This window comes from Cynocephalus volans, chromosome 8 (assembly GCF_027409185.1).
Source record: "Cynocephalus volans isolate mCynVol1 chromosome 8, mCynVol1.pri, whole genome shotgun sequence".
NCBI lineage: Eukaryota > Metazoa > Chordata > Mammalia > Dermoptera > Cynocephalidae > Cynocephalus > Cynocephalus volans.
In genome coordinates, this window is record NC_084467.1 from 52957243 (window position 1) to 52982623 (window position 25381).

Consider the following 25381-nt stretch of genomic DNA (forward strand, 5'->3'; position numbering starts at 1 on the left):
GGTTTTTTTTGTTTTTTTCTTAGCAGCTGGCCAGTGCAAGAACCCAAACCTTTGACCTTGGTGTTATAACACTATGCTCTAACCAACTGAGCTGACTGGCCAGCCCACTGAGGGATTATTTTAAATGTTCCCAATTATATTTGCCTCTGTAGTTTGATAGTTTGCCTGGTTTAACTCCTGGTCTATGGAGTTACTATAAAACCTTTTTTGGACAAAATCAAGTAAGCCAAACTGCTAGAAAATATTGTTTTTGGTTTTACATCTTTCTTTTGGGATGTAGAAGATAAAAAGAGCATATCAGGGGTTTTTATCCCTAAAGGAACTTGTGAGGCTCATTCTGGGTCCATTAAGAGGTTTACCAAATATTTTAGAGCTTTGGAAAATGGGTAGATTGAGGTAGCAACTAAACTAGGAAATATAGGAAGAGTACATTGGGAGAGAAGGTAACATTGTAGCTTGAGACATCTATTGGAGGTGTTCAGCCAGCAGAGGAAGTGTGCTGGGGATGCTCAGGGAGACATCAGTGCTGGAAATAAGTAAATAAGGCCATCTGAGGCTTTTCAGTGTTGACATCCCCATTGCCTGGCACATTATACTTACTAGATATTGGTTGAATAAATGAATGAAAATAGAGGACAAAAGCTTGGAGCCAGCAGCAAGTATGGAGGGCAGGAGAAGAAAGTCTTTAAATAAGGGTCTATCTACAAAGTAGTACCTCGAGATGCCCCTGAAGGGCATCCTCCAGAGCACACAGAACTGATATAAGAGGCCCCACTGTTGGTTAGGAATGAGAGCTCAGCCATACTCATTAAGATAACATAGAGAAAACAGTAATTTCTCTTCTGAACCCCAGATTGAAAATGGGAGAGAAAAAATAAGACACAGGATTAAGCCAAGAAATCCAATATTCAACAAGTAGTAGTTGCAAAACGAAAAACAGAGTGAAAAAAATAACAAAGAAATAAATTTAGTTTAAAGGACCTTAATCAGAGAGCAGGATAAATAATACAAGAATAATCCCTATATACCTTCTAAAACTCTCAAAGGGAAAAGTATGAATACCTACAAAAGAACAAGAGATTCAAATGGCACCTGATTTTCCATCAGCACTGTATTTCTGAGAAAATTACTTCAGGATATACTCCAAGAAAAGACCAAAATAAGAAAGAAGGAAGCCAGTGGCTCCAGTGCTGAAGGACATTGAAGTTCCAGGATGACAGCTGTGTAGCAGGTATAGAGAACAACTTGTCCAAATTGGGACAGGAGGAGAAGAGGGCTCCTACAGAGATGCCTCTGAATTAAAAAGAAAAAAAGTGGAACATACAGATTACCCAAAATGTTTAATTGCATTGGAAGTTTGAGCTCAGTAGGAAAGTACGGGGCTAAACTAGTAAGTAGTATTTAAAAAAAATAAAATATGAGATAATTAATAACCTTGGGGAAAATAAATTTGTACAAAAAAGGAAATGTAATCATAGTTAGCTCAGTATGAATAACATTTATGTAAATATTATAAGTTATATTAGTAAAACCAACGTAACTAAACATTAAAATGCATGAACTATTAGTAGAATGGGGGCTTGGGATGTTTCGGTGAAAGGAAAATATGAGTTAAATTTTTATCTTCCATAATAGGAAGTTATTAAATAATATCTAAAACTTAAAAAAATCAGGAAATAGAAGTAAAATCATGTTATTTAGAAATATTCAATTATGTTCCCTCCCCCAATTTTTTTTTTAATTAAAAGAAATATGGAAGCAGTACTAGCTGGTTAGCTCACTTGGGAGAGCGTGGTGCTGGTAACACCAAGGTCACAGGTTTGGATCCGCATACCAGCCAGCCACCAAAAAAAAAAAAGAAAGAAAAGAAATATGGAAGCAAATATTAGGAAGAAACAGCTGAAAAGGTTGAAAGTAATTGCTTTTAGGAAGTTAGAATCAGTAACTGGAGAGAGAGGAATAGGGACTCTTTTCATTAAACACTGTAGAATCATTTTTACTTTAAATTATACGCATGAATAAGTGTTATTTTTTAAATTGAAATAAAAATAAAAGAACTGTTGGAAATTGTTAGAACTACAGAGGTTTGAGTATATTTTAAAACATAGGAAACAAGTAAAACTTAAAAAATGATATAAAAGTTAAGTGGAAGAGTTTGGCAAACTAAATTTTCATCTGTTGGAGTAGGGAATCAACAGACATCATCAAGATGACAAATTTCAAAATAGGCATAAGCATATTATTTAGCTTATTTCTCTAGGATTTAAAAAAGTTCAGTGTGTTTCTGGAGAGTGAGAGTGTTGAATTTTTTATCATGTAGTCTACTATTTAATTTTTTACCATGTGCACATAAAAAGAAAAAAATCTTGAAAAAAAAAAGCATAGAAAAGAGTCAAGAGTCCAGGTCCTTTTGAACAGCAGCTAAAAGATTTGAGTAGAGAGGTGCTTCTCAGACTTTAGCATGCCCTAGGAACACCTGGAGGCTCATTAAGCACAATTGCTGGGTCCCACCCCAGAGTTTCTGATTTTACGGGACTGGTGTGGGATCCAAGAACGTGCATTTCTTCTAACAAGCTCCCAGGTGTTGCTGATGCTGCTAATTCAGATACAACACCTGAGATCTATTTGAATAGAGCATTATTTAGGGATGAGTAAAGGTTTGCATGTGTTATTCTCTGGAACACCGTTCCCACCCCACTCTCATTCCCTCTTTATAAATCTTGTGAAATCCTTTCTTTACAAACTCTCCAACTAAGATTAGGGAGTGCTTGAGCATGGATTTATTCATGGATTTATTCCCCCAGACCATGGATTTATTCAAAGCTGGGACAACATCTGTACCTCCAGCACGGGGCCTGGAGCAGAGCACATGCCTAGTAAATGTTGCTCGTGTTGAGTGGGTTGCCAAGCGGATCAAGCTGAAGGACATGAACTTACAGAGAACAAATCAGCACAGTTACCAATTTAGTCCAGAAAAATGGATGGCATACCCAAGGTTGGGAATTGAAAAGTGTGTTATAGAGAAGGCAGAGCAAGCATTCAGTTCGCCTGTGAGTATTGTTTTGTTTTTGTTCTTGTTTTGTTTTTTGAATGGCTGGCCACAGGGATTGAACCCTGGACCTTGGTGTTAATCAGCACCACACTCTAACCAGTTGAGTTAATCTGCCAACCCTGCCTGTGAGTGTTGTTTAAAGAGATAGTTTGTGAGTAGTTCTTAACCTTGGTTACACAATAAAATCATTCAATACCAGTTCCTGGGTCCCACCATAGAGATTCTGATTTAATTGGTTTGGGACATTCTAATATACAGCCAGGGTTAAGAACAAGTGATCTGCAAGTTCATGAATAGAAAAAGCCAAGTGACACCAGGAAGGGAGTGATAAACTATAGGAAAAGAACAAAGACCTAAAGGTTTGGAAGTTGTAATGAAGACCTAGTTCAAGTTCTGTGGGAAAGTTGTCAGAAGGTTGTTTGAATCCTTTCACTAAACTCTAAACTTCAGTTTCCTCTAAAATGGAGATCATAGCTCCTTTTTAACAAGGTTGCTCTGAGGATGAATTGAGGTGTGGTTCAATTGTTTAATAAATATAGTGTAGTGATAAAGATCAGCGTTTATTTGAATGGCCAAAGGAGCCCACAAAAACTAAAGGAGCTTTAAGACCTTGGACTCCTCAGGTATGTAAAATCACAAATACTTATAGGGCAGGAATTTGGGTAGGGGTCTCAGGAATCATGTGGGTGTCTGACTGGTCAGTGGTGAGGTCAGTATATTATTTCTGGCATCCTGGCTAAGATCTTCCTTGGCTCCTTTGAGTCTGGAGGTGTACAAATTTCAAAGCAGGTTTGTAGGCAGCAGGTGTTCTGCAAAGACAACTTGAGATTGGTGTTACAGGTGTTATCATACACCATAAGGCATTCATTTAAGGAACAAACTTTTCTCTTTTTTTTTTTGTTTTTTGGCAGCTAGCTGGTACGGGGATGTGAACCCTTGACCTTGGTGTTGTAACACCACGCTGTAACCAACTGAGCTAACCAGCCAGCCTTAAGGAACAAACATCTTGACCTTCAAATCAAGTTTTTGCCTATGGAAACATATATGTTTAATTAACTTTTATCTTATTGTTAACCATACCTTATTGTTACTCTGAGGAATACAACCCATCCTGCTTGGTCGAGCAGTTTTTCTTTTGCTATTTCTCCTTCCCAAGCCGAGGTCCATTCTGACAGGGGTGAGGGGGAACAGCTAGGGGAAATTGGGGCTCTGACCCCTGCTTTCAATGGTTTTCCACGTGGTGTTTAGTTGTGTGCCACTAGATGGTGATGTAGCTAGCAGTCAGTTTGCTCCTTTCATATTTCGCTCCAAACTTTTGACACTTCAGACCATTAGATTTTTTAAGACATATAAAATCAGTATATTCTGATATCACTAAAAATCAGTGTCACTAGATTCTAAATAAAAATTTTAAGTTTTCTATTTCATTAAGTTACACCAAAGGCTAGGCATGAGGGTTTTTCTTCATTGTTCTTCTGTAATATACCCCTATCTTAAGATGCCAGCTATCTCAGGGGTCATTTTATAGCCTTCCTGTCTGTTTTCACGTGTCTGCACCTATGGGTCTAAGATCCAGGCTGGGTATAAGTGCTGAGTTAGGGTTTATTGTACTGAAACATTTGGGTCTTAGCAAAGCTAAGGGCTAACCTCGTTCCTTTGCAGGATTAGAAGCTCAGAAAAGTTCTAAGCAAAGAGCTCAAGCTTTTGTGCATTGTAATGTACCATTTATCTGGAAATTATTTTGGCTTCTCAATTCTCCAAAACGTAGTCACCCAAACCTGTTTTTAAGGAAGGATACTCATCCTAAGGTCCATGTAATAAAGACCTGTGCTTTATTACTCAGAAAATTTATTAAACATACAATGTTCTATTAGAGAACACACAATTCTAGCGTGGTGCTGCTAACACCAAACACTAAGGTCAAGGGTTTGGATACCCATATTGGCCAGTTGCCAACCCCCCCCCCCCAAAAAAAAAACATAGAACATACAATTCTAATGGAGTTTAGTTTTGCTTTTCACCTAAGTTATTAAGTGCCACAAGGAACTAAAGCACAAGGAATTGTATCAGAATAAACTACCATCTTGAGGGAAAGCAGCCTGAGGAGGAGGCACAATTTAAGAAAGAATTACAAGCCTTATAACACCAAGGTCACCACCTTATAATACTAAGGCTGGTATGGGGTTCAGATCCCCATACCAGCTAGCTGCAAAAAAAATAAATAAGGAATTACAGATTAAAGAGGAAACCCTCTTGGAGAGGGAAACACAGCGAGGGGGAAATCAGTTTGGAGGGGGAAACACAGATTGAGAGGAAGATGCCGACTGAGGGAGAAACATGCGTATTGGTTCTCCTTCCACTGATGCTGACGTCTCTGACTGGTCTGTAGGCTCAGAGGACAAGGCTCCTTCCTCGTCCTTCATTTCAGTCTTCTGCTCTTCTCTCAAGTGGGTGGCCTCGCCCTCCCCCTCATCTTCCTTCATATGGCAGGCCTCCCCCTCCTCGGGTGGGGGGAATTCCTTTTCCTTCAGGCCAATGGTTTCATCCACCTCAGGTAGTCAGTTATTAAATGTTTGATAATAACAAGGGTTGGGGAGGGTGAGGGGAAACAAAGTACTTTTATTAAATGCCTGGTGACAGTTTAAATTGGTGCAACCATTTGGCAGCGTAGGAAGTTCTGTTATATTTAATACATGCATGCCCATCACCCAGCAGTTCTATATCTAGTTGTCTACCTTAAACAACCACCATCAAAATATCTGCAGCAGCACTAATAATAAGGAGAGGCATGAACTCAAGGACTGGCAGGTTTTGAGTCAGGTTCATGTTTTGAGCGGTGGGTTTGGAGCAGGGAGGACATCGGCCACATTTCTGGGCTGTTGGGTCTGGGGCATAAGATCAAAGTTTGCTGAGCTGACAAATGCAGAATGCCAGACCACAGGCTGCAGATCTTAGGCATGGAGCCGGCCCTGCCAGGTGAGAGGACCCCAGACACCATAGTTCTTGATCTTCATGTTCAAGATGCAGAGAACTTAGTGCCCACGGTCTAATTAAGGACCTCAGAGCCCCTCTGCCTTCCCCTCTCCTGTCTCCACTTTGAACTGCATGTGTTCATATCTGCTCCCACACTAGATGACATCGACTGCAAGCCTGCTGGAGGCCAGGGAACATTTGCTTCCCCTTGGTTTCCTCTGCCCCCCAATCCCTATTCTCAGAATCTATCACAGAAGTACATGCCCAGGAGTTCACTGTTTACTTTAAAAAAAAAGAGTGACCTTCCCATCAGCCTGTTTGCCTTCCCCCTTCCAGCCTTACATCCATGTTGTCCAGTCCCTGGTGTTGATGGGGAAGAGGACTTCAGAGGCAGGGCTGGGCAAGACTCTCTGGCCACATCTCGAAGCTGAAATATTATGCAGCTGAACACACCCGGCGGGGCCGGGGTGGGAAGAGTAACTCCAGGCAGAAAGAACTGTGAAGTGTAGGGTGCAGTGTATGAAAATAGGTGGGATTAGCTCTTGTGTGCATAATTAGGGGGTCTGAATATTCTTCCAAGTAAAAGGGAAACCATGGAAATGTTTAAAGCAGGGGAGTGGCATTATCCTTTTTATATTTGAAGAGATAACTGGCTTCTGTGTGGAGGAGGAGGAGTGGAGATTCCAGTTAAAAGGCACTAGATGGTGATGGATTGAATTAGGATGTCAGCTATGATGAAAAGTAAACAGATTTGAGAACGATTTTGGAGGTGGAATCCAGAGGATTTGGTGTGGGATTATGTACGGCAGGCGAAAGCGGTCACTATCGGGTTGATCTTCAGAGAGTGAACACCTATGCAGCTAGCATCCTAGCCTTCTTTCCAGTTGGACAGCTACCAGCTGGCAATCAAGTATTTTCTGTATTACACCTAGTAGATTTCTAATTGGGCAGTTGGAGGTGCCATTTACTAAAATGTAGAAAACTAGAAGAAAAGTGAATTGAAGAGGATGGGTTGGTGGATCAAGAGCTTGAATATTGCTGTGTTAATTTTGATAAGCCTTTGAGATATTAAAATGCAGATGTCAAGATGGCAATTGGATGTAGCAGACTAAGCTGGGATTGTCAGCACACTGTTGGAATTTAAAGCCATGGGAATGTATGTGCTGTCACCTGAGCCTGAGTGTGCAAGGGGGAAGTGGGCCCATGACTGGGCCATGAGAGGTGAGTGGAAGAGAAGCAAAGAAATGGAAAAACAGATCCCAGCAGCAGGAGGAAAGCCAGAGAGTGTGGGTCATGAGTTTAGGCTGGGAGATGGGGATGGAAGCAGAATGGAGTGGGTTTATGAAGACGGTATATATTAAGAGTAGGTAGGATTACAGAGGTCATGTGCAAAGACAACTCTTCCAGTACACTTGCTGTGGAAGAGAGCAGGAAGAGCTGGTAGTAGAGAAACTGTTGTGGTCAGTGAGAATCTGTCATTTCTTCCTTGTGTCTTTTATCCTAAATATTCCCCAATTCATTCAGTCATTCTTCATATGCTGGTATTTCAAGAAGATCCTGTAACTTGCACATAGCAATGTTTTCTCCCAGAAGAGGATGCTTCACCCAAAATGTGCTCTGACCCAGCTGGGGCAGGCCTGTTGACTTTCTTGTTCTACTTAACAATATGCAGCCAAGTGTAGCGATTTAGGCAGCCATGCCCTCTGTTGGCTTTTTCTGAAACTGCAATCAAATCAAGTCCTTTGCACTGCTGTCAGGCAAAGTTCTTCCTATACTTGTGCAATGAGTATTATAACCTAGAAGCAGGATTGTAGATCAGAAGCAGAGGTAACCAAGGAGCTCTTGAGAAAGAAGTTCTAGCAACTAGTTGAGGTGGAAGATAAGTCCAGGACAAGGAGGCCAAGCAAGCTTTTATGATCTCCCAGCATCAGTAAGTGGCAGACACTGAACTCTGGCACTCCATTCTGAGTCCTATGGCTCTCAGGGCTATACTATATTTCTTCTGAATGCTTTAGAATGTTATTTGCAGAATACAAATAGAAAGTGCATGTTTAAATGTTGTTGTTCTACTCTACCTTGGTTTAGGACCATCTAAAAGGCAAATCTCAGGGAGTCTATTCATTCACTTGTTCTTTCATTCACCAATTATTTACTAAGCACCTACTGTATTCCAGGCACTGGTCCACATGATGGGAACACAATAGTGAACAAAGCAGACAAATTTCCTACCCTAATATTCTATCACATTTTATGATAGATAATAAATAAATGTCACATTCTGTGATAGACCATAAGTAAGATAAATAAGGTAAAATATACACAGTTCATTAGATAGCGATGGTGGTAAGAAGGAAACAGGAAGCAAGGAAGGGGGTCATGAAATGTTGGGCTAGGATGTTGGTGTGGACATCTTAGCAAGAGTGCCTGAAGAAGGTGACTTTGGAGTTAGACCTGAGGGCAGTGAAGGAGCTGGCCATGCAGATGCCAAAAGCAGAGCATTCCAGGCAGAAGGCACAGCACTTAGAAGTGCTGAGGTGGGGAATGTGTGTTGCATGTGAAAGAAACAGCAAGGAGGCCAACATGCTGGGGCAGAGTGAATGCAAAGGAGATGTTAGGAGAAGAGGGCAGAGCCATCCTGGGGCACATGACCTGCAGATGACCTTGTAGGTCATAGCAAGGAATTCTCTCTTGTGACCCAAGAGAGATGGGTGAAATAATCTGCTGTCTTTTAACAGGACCATTGTGGGAGCTATAGACTGAGGAGCTGAAGTAGGGAGACCAGTGAGAAGGCTATTGTGAAACTCCAGGCAAGAGATGATTTTGTAGACAGAGCAATAGGATTATCTAATGTGGGTTGTAAGAGAAGGAGGGGAGTCAAGGATGACACTAAGGTGTTTGTGAAGCAGGAAGAATCAAGTTGCAATTTCCTGAGATGAGGAAGGCTCAGTTTTGGACAGGTTAGGTTTGAGATACCTGCTAGATATCCCACTAGAGATGTCAGGTTGTCGACTGGATATAGGGATCTGGAGTTAGGTAAGAGGTGGAGCTGTAGGTACAGGTTCAGGAATTATCATCACATAGACGGTATTTAAATTTAAGAGATGGGATGGGATGAGATGACTAAGGGAATATGTTTAGGTGAAAAAGATAAGCTCAAGGACTGAGCCCTGTGGCCCTCAGTTAGGGGCTTGGAAGATGTGAAGGAATGGCCAGAAACATGGAAAAGAAACTAGTGAAGTGTGGTGTCATAGAAGCCAAATGAGGAATAGTTTAAGAGAGAGAATAATCCATCGTGTCACATGCTGCAGATAGATGGAATAAGATGAGGACTGAGAACTGACCATTGCATCTAGCGTGGTTTCTCTAACTCTCCCGTCTTATAATGAAATATCTTGTTCTAATTTTCCCCACAGGTTGTAGCAGATACCAATATAAGTGCTATAGCAACTCAACTTGAAAACATGTCTACAGGCTACCACCTTGGTTCACCCACCACTGAACACCATCTAGAAGACACAGAGTGAGTATTCTAGATACAGAGAGCCTATTATGTGTGTGGGCAAAGCTCATGAGAATTTTTGAAGATACTCATTTGTACTCTGTAAAGGAGAGGAGAGGAGAGTACATATTGCTTGAAACATTCCTAGAGAATCTCCAAGAAAGCACCAGTTTCCTGATGTCTCGTGAGGCTTTGTTCCACCACATAAGTTCTAAAAAACCCTTGTTTGCAGGGCCTGCACACACCCTGCATCTGGTCACTTTGACATGGTGCCTGTGCCTTCTTCCCTAAGAAACCACAGATGTACAGCCCAGGTGCACCCTGCTTTATTGTGTGAGGAACCATATTTCCTCAATTTTCTAAGCTAAAATTTGTTCTGAGATTACATCTCATTGTTATATACATATTGGTATGTTTCATTAGAAGCAGTCATTGCAGGTAAAGTTATCATTAAAGCAGTGTTCCTCAAACTAGAATGTGCATAAGAATAAGCTAAGGAGTTCAAAGATGCTAATTCTCCAGCCCATTCCTAGAGATTCTCATTAGGTGGTCTATCTACAGTGGATTCCAGAAATCTGATTTTAAAAGGTTCCCCAGGGTGAGTCTGCTACAGATAGGCAGAGGATCCATATTCTGAGAAATGCTGTATGAAGTTACTCCTCTCAGCACCACCAGTGCTTGGTCCCTAGTAGGTGCTCAATAAATGTTTGTTGACTGCTCTGGATGATTCATTTGAAGGATTTTATAATCACAGCCATTTCCAACTTTTTCCTGGTAGTTCATCAACTTAAATATCTTTGAGTTTGTTTTTCCTAGGGAAAGAATATTAAGTTCATTCTATTTTTTTCTCATTATAAAAGAAATAAATGCGTGCCATTAAAATATGTCAAAAATATGAAAGTATAACATTTTCAAGTTACAATGGCACTTTCCTTTTTAAAAAGAAAAAAACCCAGGGCCTTTATAGGAAGAGTAGTGTCCCTTTAGCGTCCTTGATGTGGCTATGGAATTATAGAGATCCCCTTGTCATCGATTCCTTTGCTATAATTCCACAGCTTTTGGGAGGTTGGGAACCACTACCATAAAAGAATTTTTACAATTACTTACAATTCCACCACTGCTAACATTTGGAGATTTTCTTTCTTTCTTTCTTTTTTTTTAAACTAGTCTTCTATATGAAAGTAAAGTAAAACTAATTGATTGAAAATGTTATGACACTGTGAGATAATTGAAAGCAAACTCAATATGATATTGCCAGTTCAGGAGTAGAGCCACACTTCTCCCTCTCCCCTTGAAAATAAGTCCCTGCCTTCACAATTATTATGAAGGTCTCTAATTATTTGGTGGCCCCAGAAGCGAGCTCTAAAACAATGGCTTGGGGCATCTAGGTTCCCATTCCAATTTCCTTGGAAATGGGGGTTGTGTTTGAAAGAGGAAATGTGAATCATTTTCAAATCCAGCCAGTGGGCCATTACTGACAGTACTTATAAGGGCAGAAAGAGGCAAAAAGTAGAGCCTTACTCATGACATCATTACTTTTCAGCCATAGGGAATAATTCATCATTATTTCCAACAGGTATTTATTGAGTGCCTTTCTAAGGCCAGATACTATACAAGTGCTAAGTCCTGACGATTCAAACTTAGAAATGTAAGTAAAAGTAATGCCCCAGCACTTAAGGAGCTCCCACAGAATTCGGGAAACAGACCCATAAATCCATGGTTATAAAAGAGTTAATAATTGTAGGAGAACTAAGTCCAATGAGAAGGCATAACTCAGTTAGGGAGTGTACCTGGAAAGCTAATGCTTAAGCTAAGTTTTGAAAGAACTGAAATAAGCAGGGTGACATTTCAAACAGTTATTTATATGGTATAGACCATCAACAATTATTATGGATGCTTACTGTAAACAACCAGTAAGTACATCAACAATTGGTTTGTTTCAGTGTGAACCAGGTGAAAATCAACCCTAAAATAAGCCAGGCAAAATTGAGGAGGAGGAGAAGGAAGAATAATCTAGTCAGACAGAACAGCATACTCAAAGGTCGCTTCTATCCCTGGTTTACAAATTTCTCTGCATACAAGAATGGCTGAGTTGAAGCCAGATGACTGCGTCGCAGACATGCATGTTGCCACAAAACAAGTGACGCTGCCAATACACAGATACAAACCTCCTACCACAAATAAGATGATAGGGTCTGGGATACCAGAGTCCTTTAGCTTTGTACCCTTTGGACAGTAGCATTTGGGATTAAGAAATTGGCATCAATAAGTTTAGATTAAATTGTTTAAGCCCACATAGGTAATTTAATTTTTAGCCATGTTGTTTCTGAGAGAGAAGACTTCCACACTGGACGAAGCTTTGAAAATCTAAATTATACATTTGAAACCAGATTTTTTTAATTCGTTTTGCTTCCCCTTGGTTTCTCTCTTCTCTCCTGGATTTCAGTTCTCATTTACATGGTCATGATCCTGAGTTTGTGACAAGCACAATGCATAGTGCTGAGACTGCTCAGATGACTAAGACCTAAGGCGCTCATAGTCTGGCAGAGGAGAAAGATGTTAGGGAATTACAATATGATATAAGCGCCTTCATGGAAATGCGGACCAAGCGCAAGGGAATCACAGAGAATATGGCTCATCCTCCTAAAGGAGTCTGGAGCACCTCCCATCGGAGGCGAGTTGTGAGGAATGAGCTCCCACCCTAGGTGGGAGTAGTGCACAGGCACAGGGTATTCAGGCAGAAAAGGAGCAGCAATGTCCTGAGCTATTAGATGGCCATTACCTGTTGTAGACGAAAGTCCACCTGAAGACTGTCAGTCTCTCACCATGCTCACATAACACGCTACCACTCTGTCTCCATGCACATTCTTCAGGGATGTAAAGATAGTTTCCTTCAGCTTTAAACAGAAAGTTTAAGAGTTAAAACCTGAGTATACAGAAGGGTGCAGGTGCTTTGACAATTTCAGCATCATGACTTTATTTTTAATTTAGAAAGCAATTTGTTTTATGAAAGAGAGATCCCTAAAACACCAAGAATATTGGGGATTAGTTGACATGACGTGGGAAATTTTAATGTAAGTTTCTAGATTGCTTTCTCAGAGTTTGATTTTATAAAACCGACCTTCATAGCTTCGCAGTATGAAAGTCTCTCTCAAAACTGTGTTCTTCCATTAAAATGAAATTCCCTCTCCATATCTATTCTTGAATTAAACAGCATGCATTATGTTTTCAGAACACCTCCACCTAAGATTATTACTTTGGAGAAAGGCTCTGAAGGATTGGGGTTTAGTATTGTAGGGGGTTATGGAAGTCCCCATGGAGACCTGCCAATTTATGTCAAGACTATATTTGCAAAGGTATTTTTTCCTTTTTACTGTACTTTTTTTTTAAATCAAACCTAGGTGAGATTTTTTTTTAAAGTGCTTTGCTTTGCTTTACTTTGGGTTTAACTTGGATGTGCGCATGTATGCTTATTTCATTTGAATATATAGAAAATTCCCATATCAGGCTAGGGCAAGAAGAGTTCTTGTATAATAGAGTCACAAAAAGTGTAATTTTCTTTGGATTCTATTACAGAAGTAGATGTTCCTAGATGTTAAAGAGTCTTCTTTCAGCAACACAGAATAGGGAGCAGTGCCTATTCACACTCTTTGGAAGCTAGACTTCGAAATATTGTTCTGGGCTACAAAAAAGACTTGGCTTTCTCCTTTAAGAAAAGATAACAGACACCAGAGGGCTGAGGCAGAAAGCTTTGTACAAGCCTCAGATCACTGCAAGCATTAATGGCTGCCCATCACCAAAAACATGAGGATGGTTTAGCTTAAGGTGGTTTCTCTTTTCCACTACCCTGCCAGGTACTTACAGGATCAGCCCAATAGGTTAGACTAAGACTTGATGATAATGTATTCTTCAGGAATGAAATATTACTTCCAATATATCCTAGTTAATTAGTACAGAGGTCATGGTGTCCATTCCCACTGCTGCCTCTAGATAGCTGTTAGAATAATTATTTTGAACTTCATTATAATTTTGAAAATTGGAATTTAACTTTATTATAAATTTTGAAGATCTCCAAAAGCTATTTAAATCTTGATATTACAACTTTTTTTTTCATTGGTTGTACTACAGTCATTTGTTTATGACTTGATCCAGTTGCCTCCTAGAGCTTTATTTTCCTTAAAAAAAAAAAAAAAAAGTCTTCAAAAAGAGAAATAAGATACATTCTCTTTCTAGAAAGCTATACCATACATTAAACACAAGCTTGCTTTTACCTGTGTAGATCTTATCACCTGTTAATTAGGCCTACCCGTGACCTGACATAGAACCCTGAAGTCATTTGGCATTTGCTTATGGACTACATCGGGCAGCTGCAGATTTACCCAACTGTTTCATCTTGCTAGAGTGCCTTTTAAGCAGGCATGGTCTTCTCAAACACACACCTGTTGAACTGCTGCTAGGCAAAAGGGGGAAGAGGGAAGGCAGCTGAGAAACATTCTGGGTAACAGCGATGCCCCAGCCTAATACTCCCCAAGGCAGGTAAACCATATAATGATTACCCTTCTCTTGAGACACACTTAACACTATAAGTAGTTGTGATCACTATTCTTCCAGGGGCATTCTTAGATTTTGCTTTTGAAAGAGCCAGCTTTGTAGATAGGGATAGTGGAGAGGTTGCAATGTTTGCCCCCATGTTTTAGCTAGTCCTGCCGGCCTGCCTTTGCCTCCATAAAGCCCCTCCAGGATGTTTGTAATGACTAGCTCACTTCATGATATCTGTGGGTAGATCAGCTGCAGTCCAGGGAGAGGCTGGTTGGCTTCTGAGGCCTTTTGACCTGGGCCCAGAGTTCAGCAGCTGCCTCAGCTGTACCTATCTACACTTTCACAGAGACTGGTGGGATGGGATCTGGACACCTTTTGTCGGGTAACCAGAACATACAGCTGAGAGTGAGATGGCCATGCATTGCTGGTGAATTTTTAAAAGAAATCACCGTCAAATCCCAGTGGGACAAGAGTAGTGGGAATAAAGAATGGACTGAAGTTCATACAGAATGCCCTTTTCAAAGGTCCCCATTGAAAGGGCTCATTTAGGCTAGCGTCTGGCTGGTTAGCTCACTTGGGAGAGCATGGTGCTGATAACACCAGGGTAAAGGGTTCAGATCCCCTCCCAGCCAGCTGCAAAAAATAAAAGGGGGCGGGGTCTCATTTAGGAAGCACCTATGCAAGTAGACATTATAAATAATAAATATTGAATATCCTTGGTATGTTTTATTTTTTAAGGAATAGGTCATTTTTGTAAAAGGCATACCTAAAAATGAAAAGCTCTGAATTTTGGAAAAAAAAGAAAAAGAAAAATCCCAAGCCCTAGCAAATGGCTCACTTCGTATAGTCAGTCTCAATAAAAGAATATGCCAATGCAAATAATAATTATTATCATTATTAGATAGTCCCATAGAGTTTATTATAAGATTTAGTTTGGTGTCTTTCTCTTTCCTTTTTGCTATAGTAAACCAATATGTCCAAATTTTGAAATTCTCTATAGAGAATCAATAAACCAAAACCTGGCAAAGGAAATTTTTTTTCAATGGTGAAGTCTTTCTAAAATTCTGACACTGAGCTAAACATTTCCCCCATAGGAATTTTGAAGTTCTAGTAACTAGATATATAGGTAGAAGATAGACATTTTCCATGTTTCCTTTACAGTGAACATAAATATATATATATATTTCTTTTTTCTTTTTTTTGCAGCTGGGCAGTACAGGTATCAAACCCTGGACCTTGGTGTTATCAGCACCATGCTCTAACCAAGTGAGCTAACTGGCCAGGCCACACTGAACATACATTCTTTAAAATGTTTCTCTTTTCAGATTTCTGAAGCTTGGATGTCCACAGGACATGGATTTTATGTGAACTTTTTGGTGTCCTAAACATATTTTAATAGATTTCTTGCTCAACTAAGAAATTATTAAATTTGGGGGCTGGCTGGATAGCTCAGTTGGTTAAATTGCAGTGTTATAACACCAAGGTCAAGGGTTCAGATTCCTGTACTGGCCAGCTGCCAAAAAAAAAAAGAAGAAGAAGAAGAATCTGGCCCATTGAGGTTTTTTACCCCCTCCAGAAATGTGAAGCATCACAGGCACCTTGGGCATGCAGGAGTTGTGAGACTAAGTCACTCTGATTAACAGGCTATTGAGTCCTTCCATTTTCTTTCAGGTATTTGGTTAGTTGGAAATGTAAAAATCAAAGTCAACCTTAGGTCTTAGTTCTTCAGCAGCTGAATTTTACCCTAAGCCAGCAGAGATTGGCCTAAATAGTTCAACAACTCTAAAAATTTAGGGAGCAGTTTATAAAATCTGAAACAAGAGTGTGATAGAGTCTCATTTTATTATACTGTATTACTGAGCACATACTGTGTCATTACATTTAATCCTTCGAACAGGCCACGGGTAGATAGTAGATGCCCATTTTACAGCATCTGAGAAGGCTGAGTGACCAAGGTGGGACAAATGCTGAGTAGAGCCACAATTCTGAAATAGGTGGAGGTCTTTAAGCCTTTTTTAGTCCACAAATGCCAATTGATAAAGTAGGAGAGTAGATACAAGTCAGTAAGTAATTAGCAAGAAAGCACTTTAATACCTGAAACAGAGTACAAATCCTAGGAAGTTGAAAAACCATCCTTTTTTTGCATTACTAAAAATGAAAACTTGAAGAGCTTAATATGTTTTTTTAAAAACTACGGCTGGCCAGTTAGCTCAGTTTGTTAGAGCGAGACTTATAACACCAAGGTCACCGGTTCAGATCCCCAATATAAGCCAACTGCAAAAAAAAAAAAAAAAAAAAAAACTAATTTACACAGATTTGAGGTTTACTGAAGCCCTTAAATCTTAGCATGTTTTGCCTAGTCATTCTGATTTTATCAGAATATGATATTTTAACTAGTTACTTGTTTAATCCTGTCTTTAGTGCAGTTGATAATTATTTTCTTAAAAGATTTGCATAAAGTTGAAAGTTATTTGATTTTAGTATCCCCCACCCCCAGTATAGATCTGGTTTTAAATATTCTTTATTCCACATTCATATAGGAATTTCACCCTTTTCACAATTTAGAAAGTCTGGGTAGTTACCCCAGCACCTCAGGACCTTTGTCCTGCAGGTGGTCAGGCATCTCAGGAATTTTAGTGCCTCTTTGCTTGGCTTCAAGGGCAAAGTGCCTGTGGATTTGACCTCATGTGAAGGAGTCTTCTGGCACTGACTTTTCAAGGGACTTTAACAGTTACTCCAACAGATGGAGAAAGCCTCCATTTTCTAGATCTTTTCTTCCTTTACCAGTCTAAAATGTTTCTAGTGAGATTGGTTAATGGACACAAAGAATGATTATGTATTGTAATGATGAATATGCTAATTATCCTGATTTGATCATCAGATATTATACACAAATATTGATAGTCAACTCCGCACCCCACAAATATGTATTATCAATTATGTTTCAATAAAAAAGGAAAGTGTATAGCTATGAAAAATTTTTTAAAAATGTTTCTAGTAATATCATGGCATTTTTAGATACTCAGCTTCAGAATAAAAAAAACTTTCACTTTGTGCCATTTTGAGGAGCCATGCATGACGGAGTATATAATAAAAGTAGTCATGTAGAAACCTATTTGATGATCAAAGATAAAGTTGAAGCTTTTGAATGTATTATAAAATTTTAGAAATGCTACAATTTTATATATTTAATATATGCAAGGGTACTTTTAAAAGTTCATGGAAAGATACATATTATGTTTTAATTCCATTTTTCCATTAATTTTTTGAGGTAGCCTTGTGTATGTGTATATAACAACTTTATTGAGATATAATTCACAGATACAATTCAGCCATTTAGAGGCTATACTTATTTTTGACAGATCACAGTACTGATAGCTTAATAATGCAATAGGAAACCTATATAATGATGGTACTAGGAATAAGACTAACATCCAATTCAATTCTATCTGCCTTTTTTGTATATTAATATTTCCATGAATATGACATCCAATTCCATTTAAAACTGAATATTGAAATAAGGTTCTGCTTGTATTAAAAGAAATGTGTCAGTAGATTTCTACTAGTATTTATGTAAATGATTCATAATTATGCTTACTATTCAACCATTATTCAAACAACATACTCTGCCTTTTTCTTAATTTAAAACATTACCTAGAAAAAACTTTAATTGGTAGTTTTTAAGGCTACTCTTCTAATATGCACATCAGACACTAATTAGAGGTTTAATATTAATTTAATATAAACTGCTTTGCTCTGAATTAAACTGGAGTGTTTCTTGTTTGTAGGGAGCAGCTGCAGATGATGGCCGATTAAAACGAGGCGATCAGATTTTAGCTGTTAATGGTGAGACCCTGGAAGGTGTTACTCATGAGCAAGCTGTCACCATTCTAAAACACCAGAAAGGGACCGTAACCTTAACTGTGCTGTCATGAGCCTTGGGTCCCGATCACAAGACAGATGTTGCTGTTTAGAATATCCACAGGAAGATGAAGCTCTGGGTGGGGATGAAAAGCAACCTCAATGAAAATTTACCTTTACTCTTACCATCTCATCCTCCCTGCTCAGGAGAGAAGGCTGAGGTTTCATGTGAATTTCCCAAATCAACAATCATCTGCCTAATGTTTCCAGCTTCTGTCACCTATTAGTGAAAGTTAATGGTAAAACTTAAATGAGTCTTAGCTGTTTTGCATTTAACATAGATGTTTGCCAACTAGTAATAACTGGTTCTGATTATATTTACCAAAACTGGAGTTAACAACCTCTCATTCCTTATACCCTTCTCTCCCCATCCCCTACTCGTACAGAGGCTTTACAGCAACCTCACATCTCATTTGATGAACAGAAACAAATGTTAAGCAACTTGTCATCTCACTCATGATTTACTTATGCTAATTGTCTCTTCAAGTAAGCCAGAAAACATTCGCAGCGTAATTAACTTACCATTGATCCCCAGGATGAAATACCAAATTCTCTCCTATGGGAAATTACTGTGTTCTCTTCTGTACAACTTATAGCCAAATAAGTTTCAAATTCATTTCTCTGGATAGATCTTTATATGTTATCATTGGTGATTTTGATGAGTCAGTTTGCAGACTATAATCTAAAAATTCTGAAAGGCTTTCTAATTGTTTTCTGAGCTACATAAATGCATATCACTGAGAAAATGCACCTTATTCTCAACAGGAACAATTAGCATTCATGTTCTGAACTCTAACAATGCTAAGTTATTTTCAAGTCTGGGAAGTTCATTGGGAATTAATGGTGTCTCAGTAGGCAGACACCCTTCCCACCCCTCAGTCTTCAGACAAGGAGGCAGAAGCCCCAGAACCACACTGCAGAGATCAGCAAGTTTTGCCTCAAGCCAGATGAGATCTGTGTGGCATTGGCCTTGTGCAAAGTAGAGTGACAAAGTTGATTATCCTTCTCTTTACCTCCATGCCAGCCAGTCCAGCAGTACAGACTGCAGAAACCTAGATAAAGCAACATGTTAGCTGCAAAGTGACTGAGCAAACAACATGACCTAGGAATCAGTGATGAAGATGCTTGGCTGCTGTGTCCTGGTCTCCAGGGAGCCTCCCATTTGATGTTTTGCATGCTAAGAAAGCAACTACAGTGGAAAATATAAGAATACCTTTAAAGTTGATTATGGGTATTCTTATTCACATATTAGCAGGAAAAGCAGGGAGATGCTCATCATTGAATGCTGTAGGGTACTCTATAAAAAAAGTGCCATGAAGGATGAGTACCAGGGACAGTAATAGAAATAATTCAGCATTATTTAACTATAACACAGTGCTGCAAATGGTTCACAGTAATTCTCAAAATTTAATGGACTCTAATTTAAAATGTTATTTAATAAGTATAGATATTAATTGGGAATTATCTTTGAGTAGGTGTAATCACAAAGTGCATTAACTCTTTTTGGAATATTTTGTGGCTATTCCAAAGTATAGAGTGCCTAAATTTTATGTTGAAAATGTTTTTCATGACTGGTATTAAGTTTTCTGAAATTACACATGGCTTTTGAAATTTCTAATGTATCTAAGATATGCAGTATTGTTAGGATCTCATCTTTCAGTGCATGAGAAGCTACCAGCCTCAGAATGTTCTATATCAATTATATTTGCAAGAACACCTCAGGCAGCCAAGAAGAAATGAAACCCAAATACTTGAAAATGCACCTTAAAATATATACATATATATATAATACTTTTAAAATGTGATTCTGCTTGATTCTGATGGAATGGCCATTAAATATACATTTTGAAGTAATACATTGTTGTTGTGTTTCTTTATACACTGTCCTTTTAGGTCATGCTACTAAAAGTCTATTGATAAAGGAATTGTGGTGTTTTATACTTCTTGCTGCAATAAACTGACAGAAGTAGTGTTTTACATAACTGGTTCCGTCTCTGCTTGCATGACTAATAAATAATTGCCTTGCCAAAAGGAATTTTTTGTGTCAGAACTTACTGACAAGCTGAGAGAATATGAAGATGGAAATTTGTGAAAGAAGTGATTTTCTTATAATGACATATATTGTTTTAGCTTCATCATTTGGGCCACTTAAGTATAACAATGATATCATTAATTGGAGTTAGCAATGAGAGGGAAGTAAACCAGGAAAAATAAAACTGCTGAATGTTTGTACATATAAGATGTTATTTAATATCCTAAATAAATGTAGTTGCCTAAGGAGTAAATGAAGTCTCATTATATATGAAAAAGTTTAATTTCTGTGTCTGATTTTGTTTTTTCTTCAACCTTTTGTTCCCTAATAGAAAAAAAAAAATCAACTTTTACAAGGTTTTCCAGTGCTCTATTAAAATCTGGAATCCATTAATAGTCATCTCATGTATTAAGTGCCAGCTGTGTTGTCAGGCATTAGAACAAATGCATTACAGAGGAGCTAGTAGGGTAGTTCAAAGGGCACGTGTTGGCATCACACTGCCTGAGCCTGAATCCTGACTTACTAGCTATGTGACCTTGTCCAAGTCATTTAATCACCCTGTGCTTTAGTTTCTTCAGTTAGAAAGGGGGCAAGGGGTTTCCAAGTGCTCTAATAAGTAAAATCAAAGTAGAACCTTTAGTGCAGTCCCCTGTTCATAGTAAGTACTACATAAATATTAGTAATAAGTGTCTTATCCCATTTACAGAGGTATTCTGAAATTAGAATCTTATGCTGGCGATTAGTGGTTTCAATCAGTAATGACCTCTTGAAAATACATATTTCTGTGGATGGCTTACCTCTGAACTGTAGCCCAAAATCAAGTAGCAAAGTGTAAAACTGATTATAATGGTGTGGGTTTGAGGAACGAGAGCTTGTGCTCTCAAAAAGAGCGACTGGCTGGCGAGTTAGCTCAGTCAGTCAAAGCATGGTGTTATAACATCAAGGTCAAGGGTGATCCCCATACTGGTCAGCTGCCAAAAAATAAAGTCACTTGATAACTCTTAAACAAAAAACTCCCAGCAACTGAGCTGCAAGCAGGGCTTCCATCATCAGCCAGTTCCATCATCAGCCAGTTCCATCATCAGCCAGTTCCATCATCAGCCAGTTCTATCATAAGCCAGGCCATTGAGGTAGGGAGGAATATCAACTCCATAGTCTTGCCCCCCCACCTCTGGGACAAGACAAGGCATGTCAACTACCAGCAACCCTTTGGCAAGGAATTTTAAGCTGGTACACACCCTAATCCCAGGAATTTGGAATTGCACACTGCTGTTATTTTAACACAGCTACTCTCCCAAGCAGCACTTCTTGCCTTCTCCCTGCCCATTCATTGTCGAAGAAGTCAGTCTCCCCTCACCAGATGATAAGCTTCTTCGGAAACAGATACTAGGTCAGATTCATCTTCATGTTGATTCCATCCAGTGTACTTTGCAAATACTGTATGTTCCATCTTTAGAAGTTTTATTTGGAGGGCCGGCCCATGGCTCACTTGGGAGAGCATGGTGCTGACAACACCAAGACAAGTGTTAAGATTCCCTTACCAGTCATCTTTTTATTTAAAAAAAAAAAAGTTTTATTTGGGCCTTTTTTTATACCTTCATTTCCCATCTCATGTTCATGTTTTCCTTTATATCAGGGTTCCACAAACTTTTGATGTAAAGAACCAGATGGTAAATATTTTAGGCTTTGGGGTCTTTTCACAACTACTCAACTTTGCCATTGCAACATGAAAGCAGCAATAGACAGTACATAGATAAATGATCTTGGCTTTGTTTCAATAAAACTTTGTAACAAGCAGCGAGCCAAATTTGGCCTGTAGGCCATACTTTGCCTCTGCCTTATATACCTGATTATATTTTAAGACTTATAATTAAGATCCTCTCTACTAATTTCATCATCTGTGACATTCTTGGGACTGTTTCTATTGATTGATTTATTCATGGCCGTGTCTGAACTCCAAGAATTGCTTTCTGGAGCTGCTTTTCTGGCCTTGAGGGTTTCCTCTCTTGCATGTGCAGATTAGTAGTCAACAAAGAGCAGAGCTCCACAGTGTTCTGTGTAGCTCCTTTCTGTTCAGTACTCTGCTTTAGAAATTCTAGTCTTCTTGGCCTCCCTGAACCTTGATCTCTCTCTCCTGTACTCGTGGGGTCTGTTTGGGTTCCCCCTTCCTGAGAGTGGCCTGGATACTACTTCAGACATTGAACTGGGTCAGTTGTAGAACTTAATTGTTTCTCTTCTCTTGGGGATCGAAATCCTGTGCTGCCTGTTGTCTAATGTCTGAAAACCGTCGTTTCACATATCATGTCCAGTGGCCGGCCCGTGGCTCACTTGGGAAAGTGTGCTGATAACATCAAGGCCATGGGTTCAGATCCCTATATAAGGACGGCCGGTTTGCTCACTTGGCAGAGCATGATGCTGACAACACCAAGTCAAGGGTTAAGATCTCCTTACCGGTCATCTTTTAAAAACAAAAAACAAAAAAACTCAAATATGTCCAGTTTTCTACTTGCTTACTACCATGTGAGGGCGATTCCCATAGCACTTAATCCTTCAGGCGTGTGGTCTTATAAGACTGTACTTCAACCAACTAAGCTAACTGACCAGCCCTGTGAGACTTTTGAAGACAAATTTTTAAATTTAGGTTATAGTTCCAGTTTTATGTCAGCCTAGTGCAAATGTTAACTTTTTGATAGTTTGTCTTGTAATTTTCTTAACTTTTTGTCTTTTTATTTTTATTTCTGGCAGCAGGTGGGTTCAGGGATCCAAACCCTTGACCTTGGTCTTATCAACACTGCACTCTAACCAACAGAGCTAACCAGTCAGCCTTGACTTGTGATCTTCACATGCTCTATATTTAAGCAAAGACAAAAAAAGAAACATTTCACTATCGCCACAATGCCAAGATGAACTAACATTTGGATGAGTCATTTGTGTGTGTGACAGTGTGTAAAGCCTTTAACCCCCACCTATTCTGAACAGTGCTTCCATTTCCAGTCGCGTTAAGGAGCAAGCCAGCTGCTTTGGGCTTGGGGCCCAGAGATGTCAAGTATCAGGAAGCACGCTAGACAAAATTATCAGCAGCAAAAATTTCTTTGATCCTCTTTCTAGAATCGGATTTTTAGAAATGGTGGCAACCTCAGCATGGGAAGGGCTGGCCAGTGTTAGTTCAGTTGGTTAGAGCTCAGTATTGTAACACCAAGGCCAAAAGGAGTTCAGATCTGTGTATTGGCCATCCACAAAACAAAAAAAAGAATTGGACTCAGTCCTACCTGCCACACCACTACTCCCATTTCACAAGTGGAAGGAATGTGCCAAAGGAAGTAAGTGACTCGCCTTTGATAGATCTTGGACGTAGCCGGTGCCATCTTGGATGCAGTCACGTCACTGACGTCATCATGGATGCGACTGGCACCATCTTGGAATTGGTCACATCACCTTGGATGCAATTGACGCCATCATGAATGCAACCGCACCACCTTGGATGTGACTGACGCCATCGTGGACGTGACTGGCACCGTATTGAGTACAAAATGGCCTCCGGTCTTTTACCCTAACTTTTGGTTTCTTCAAACAAAGAAACCCTCTACCTGGTGGTTTCCCAGACAGAGGATCCTTCCACTCCCGCCTGGAGGTACCTCCCATCTTGACTACATCACCCCTACCCACCACACCCGCACCAATAGTCCACCTGATCCCACATACCAGCACTCCCTTATAAGTGTATGTACTCCTAGCTGCCTGCCCCACCATTTTGAGTGCCGCCCGGCAGGGTTTTCCTCCTTTAATAAAGCCTGAACGGGACCCAGTGTTTTGGCTCATTTTCTTTCATTTTGGCGCCGAAACCTGGGAAGCCAATCCCCTCTCTTGGGTTGATTGGCTCCCGGTTGTCCTTCCCGGACCTGCCAGACCGGGTGCCCTGGGGACTCTCGACACGTCCACCACCGGCCTCATTTGGGGTGAGTTAGGGAGTCCTTCCCATCTGCTCCTATGGGTTTTCTCCATCCTCTATGACTACGGTCTCACTCGAAAGACCAGGTGCCTGGCCGAGAAACCCCCTCTCCTGCCCGGTTACAGGGGACGCCCTCATACCGGTGCTGCCCTCCATCTGAGGAGGCAGACAACAGGGACACCTCTTGTTGTTCCCGCCCTTTCTACTGGGACTGCTCCTCTTACACTCAGCATGGGATCCGCACAGACCAAACCCTCCTGATTTACTCCTCTGCGGTGCCTCTTGGCTAATCTACGACCTCTCGGCCTACAAGGAGATATAAAACCCAAACAGCTCCTTTTTAATTGTAATCAAGTCTGGCCTAGATATAAACTCGATAACAGATCCCCATGGCCAGAAAACGGCACCTTCGATCTGGCCACCCTAACAGATCTTTATAATTTCTGTCACAGAAGCAGCAAAGCAGGGGAGATTCCTTACATCTAGGCTTTCTTCTGTCTTTGGTCTCGCCCCTCCCTCTGTCAAACCTGTGCTACATCCCAAATCCTCCCTGCCCACGCTCGGCCTCCCCCATTGGATACCGACCCTCCCTTCGATCCCTCAGGGCACTCTGCACCCTGGCGCCCCCATATGCCTCCGGCCCCTCCCCAGCCCCTTCACCTGCACCAACCCTTCCCCCTTTGCCACCCCACACCCGCTCTCAGGATGCCTCCTCCGCCCATCCGGCCCCTCCTGACCCGCCAGCCCCCTTGTATCCCCTTCGTGAGGTTGCTGGTACAGAGAGCATTGTTCATGTCCATATTCCCTTTTCTCTTTCTCACCTTTCCCAGATTGAAAAGCGTCTCAGATCTTCCCAAATGGACTCTGATACTTATGTAAAAGAATTTAAATACCTCTCACAATCCTATGACCTTACCTGGCATGATATTTTCATGATCCTTACAACTACCCTTTCACCTGAGGTTTGAGAACAGGTCTGGGTTGCGGCCCAACAACACGCAGACGAGCCACATGCACAAAACAATAGATGGCCCACAGGTGTTGAAGCCGTCCCCCGTGTGCCCCAATTGGAATTATCAGAGTGGACATGGGGACCGCGACCTCCGAGATCAAATGGTCACCCACATACATTCTGCTTTACAAAAGCTTACCCACAAGTCAGTTAACTGATAAATTGAGAGAAATTACCCAACGATGCACTGAGAACCCCAGCACGTTCCTGACCCGCCTCGGATCCCTCTTCCCTGACGGGGACGGCTCGCCTCCAGTCCCATGTTATCACTCAGTCTGCCCCAGACATTCAGAAAAAACTAAAGAAACTCGAAGATGGCTCCAATTCCAGCCAGAGAGATCTCAATCTGGCTTTCAAGGTTTTTAACAAGAGAGAGGAGGAGGAAAAGAAGGAGCGATACAAGA

The 25381-nt window shown here is 40.3% G+C and overlaps 1 protein-coding gene across 4 annotated transcripts in view; it reads left to right on the plus strand.

The window, feature by feature from the left end:
• The window catches only part of PATJ (PATJ crumbs cell polarity complex component), a 369539-nt gene extending 349282 nt beyond the window's left edge, over positions 1 to 20257 (plus strand). For 2 of the 4 annotated variants that reach the window (XM_063103640.1, XM_063103642.1), the window contains 4 exons: positions 9439 to 9545; positions 11101 to 11172; positions 12757 to 12880; positions 17852 to 20257. In XM_063103640.1, coding sequence (XP_062959710.1) covers positions 9439 to 9545; positions 11101 to 11172; positions 12757 to 12880; positions 17852 to 17998 — 450 coding nt within the window. In that variant the 3' untranslated portion in view covers positions 17999 to 20257. The remainder of the gene's footprint in view (positions 1 to 9438; positions 9546 to 11100; positions 11173 to 12756; positions 12881 to 17851) is intronic. The other 2 variants (XM_063103641.1, XM_063103644.1) reach the window with 2 other exon arrangements.
• The last annotated feature ends 5124 nt before the right edge of the window (positions 20258 to 25381 follow it).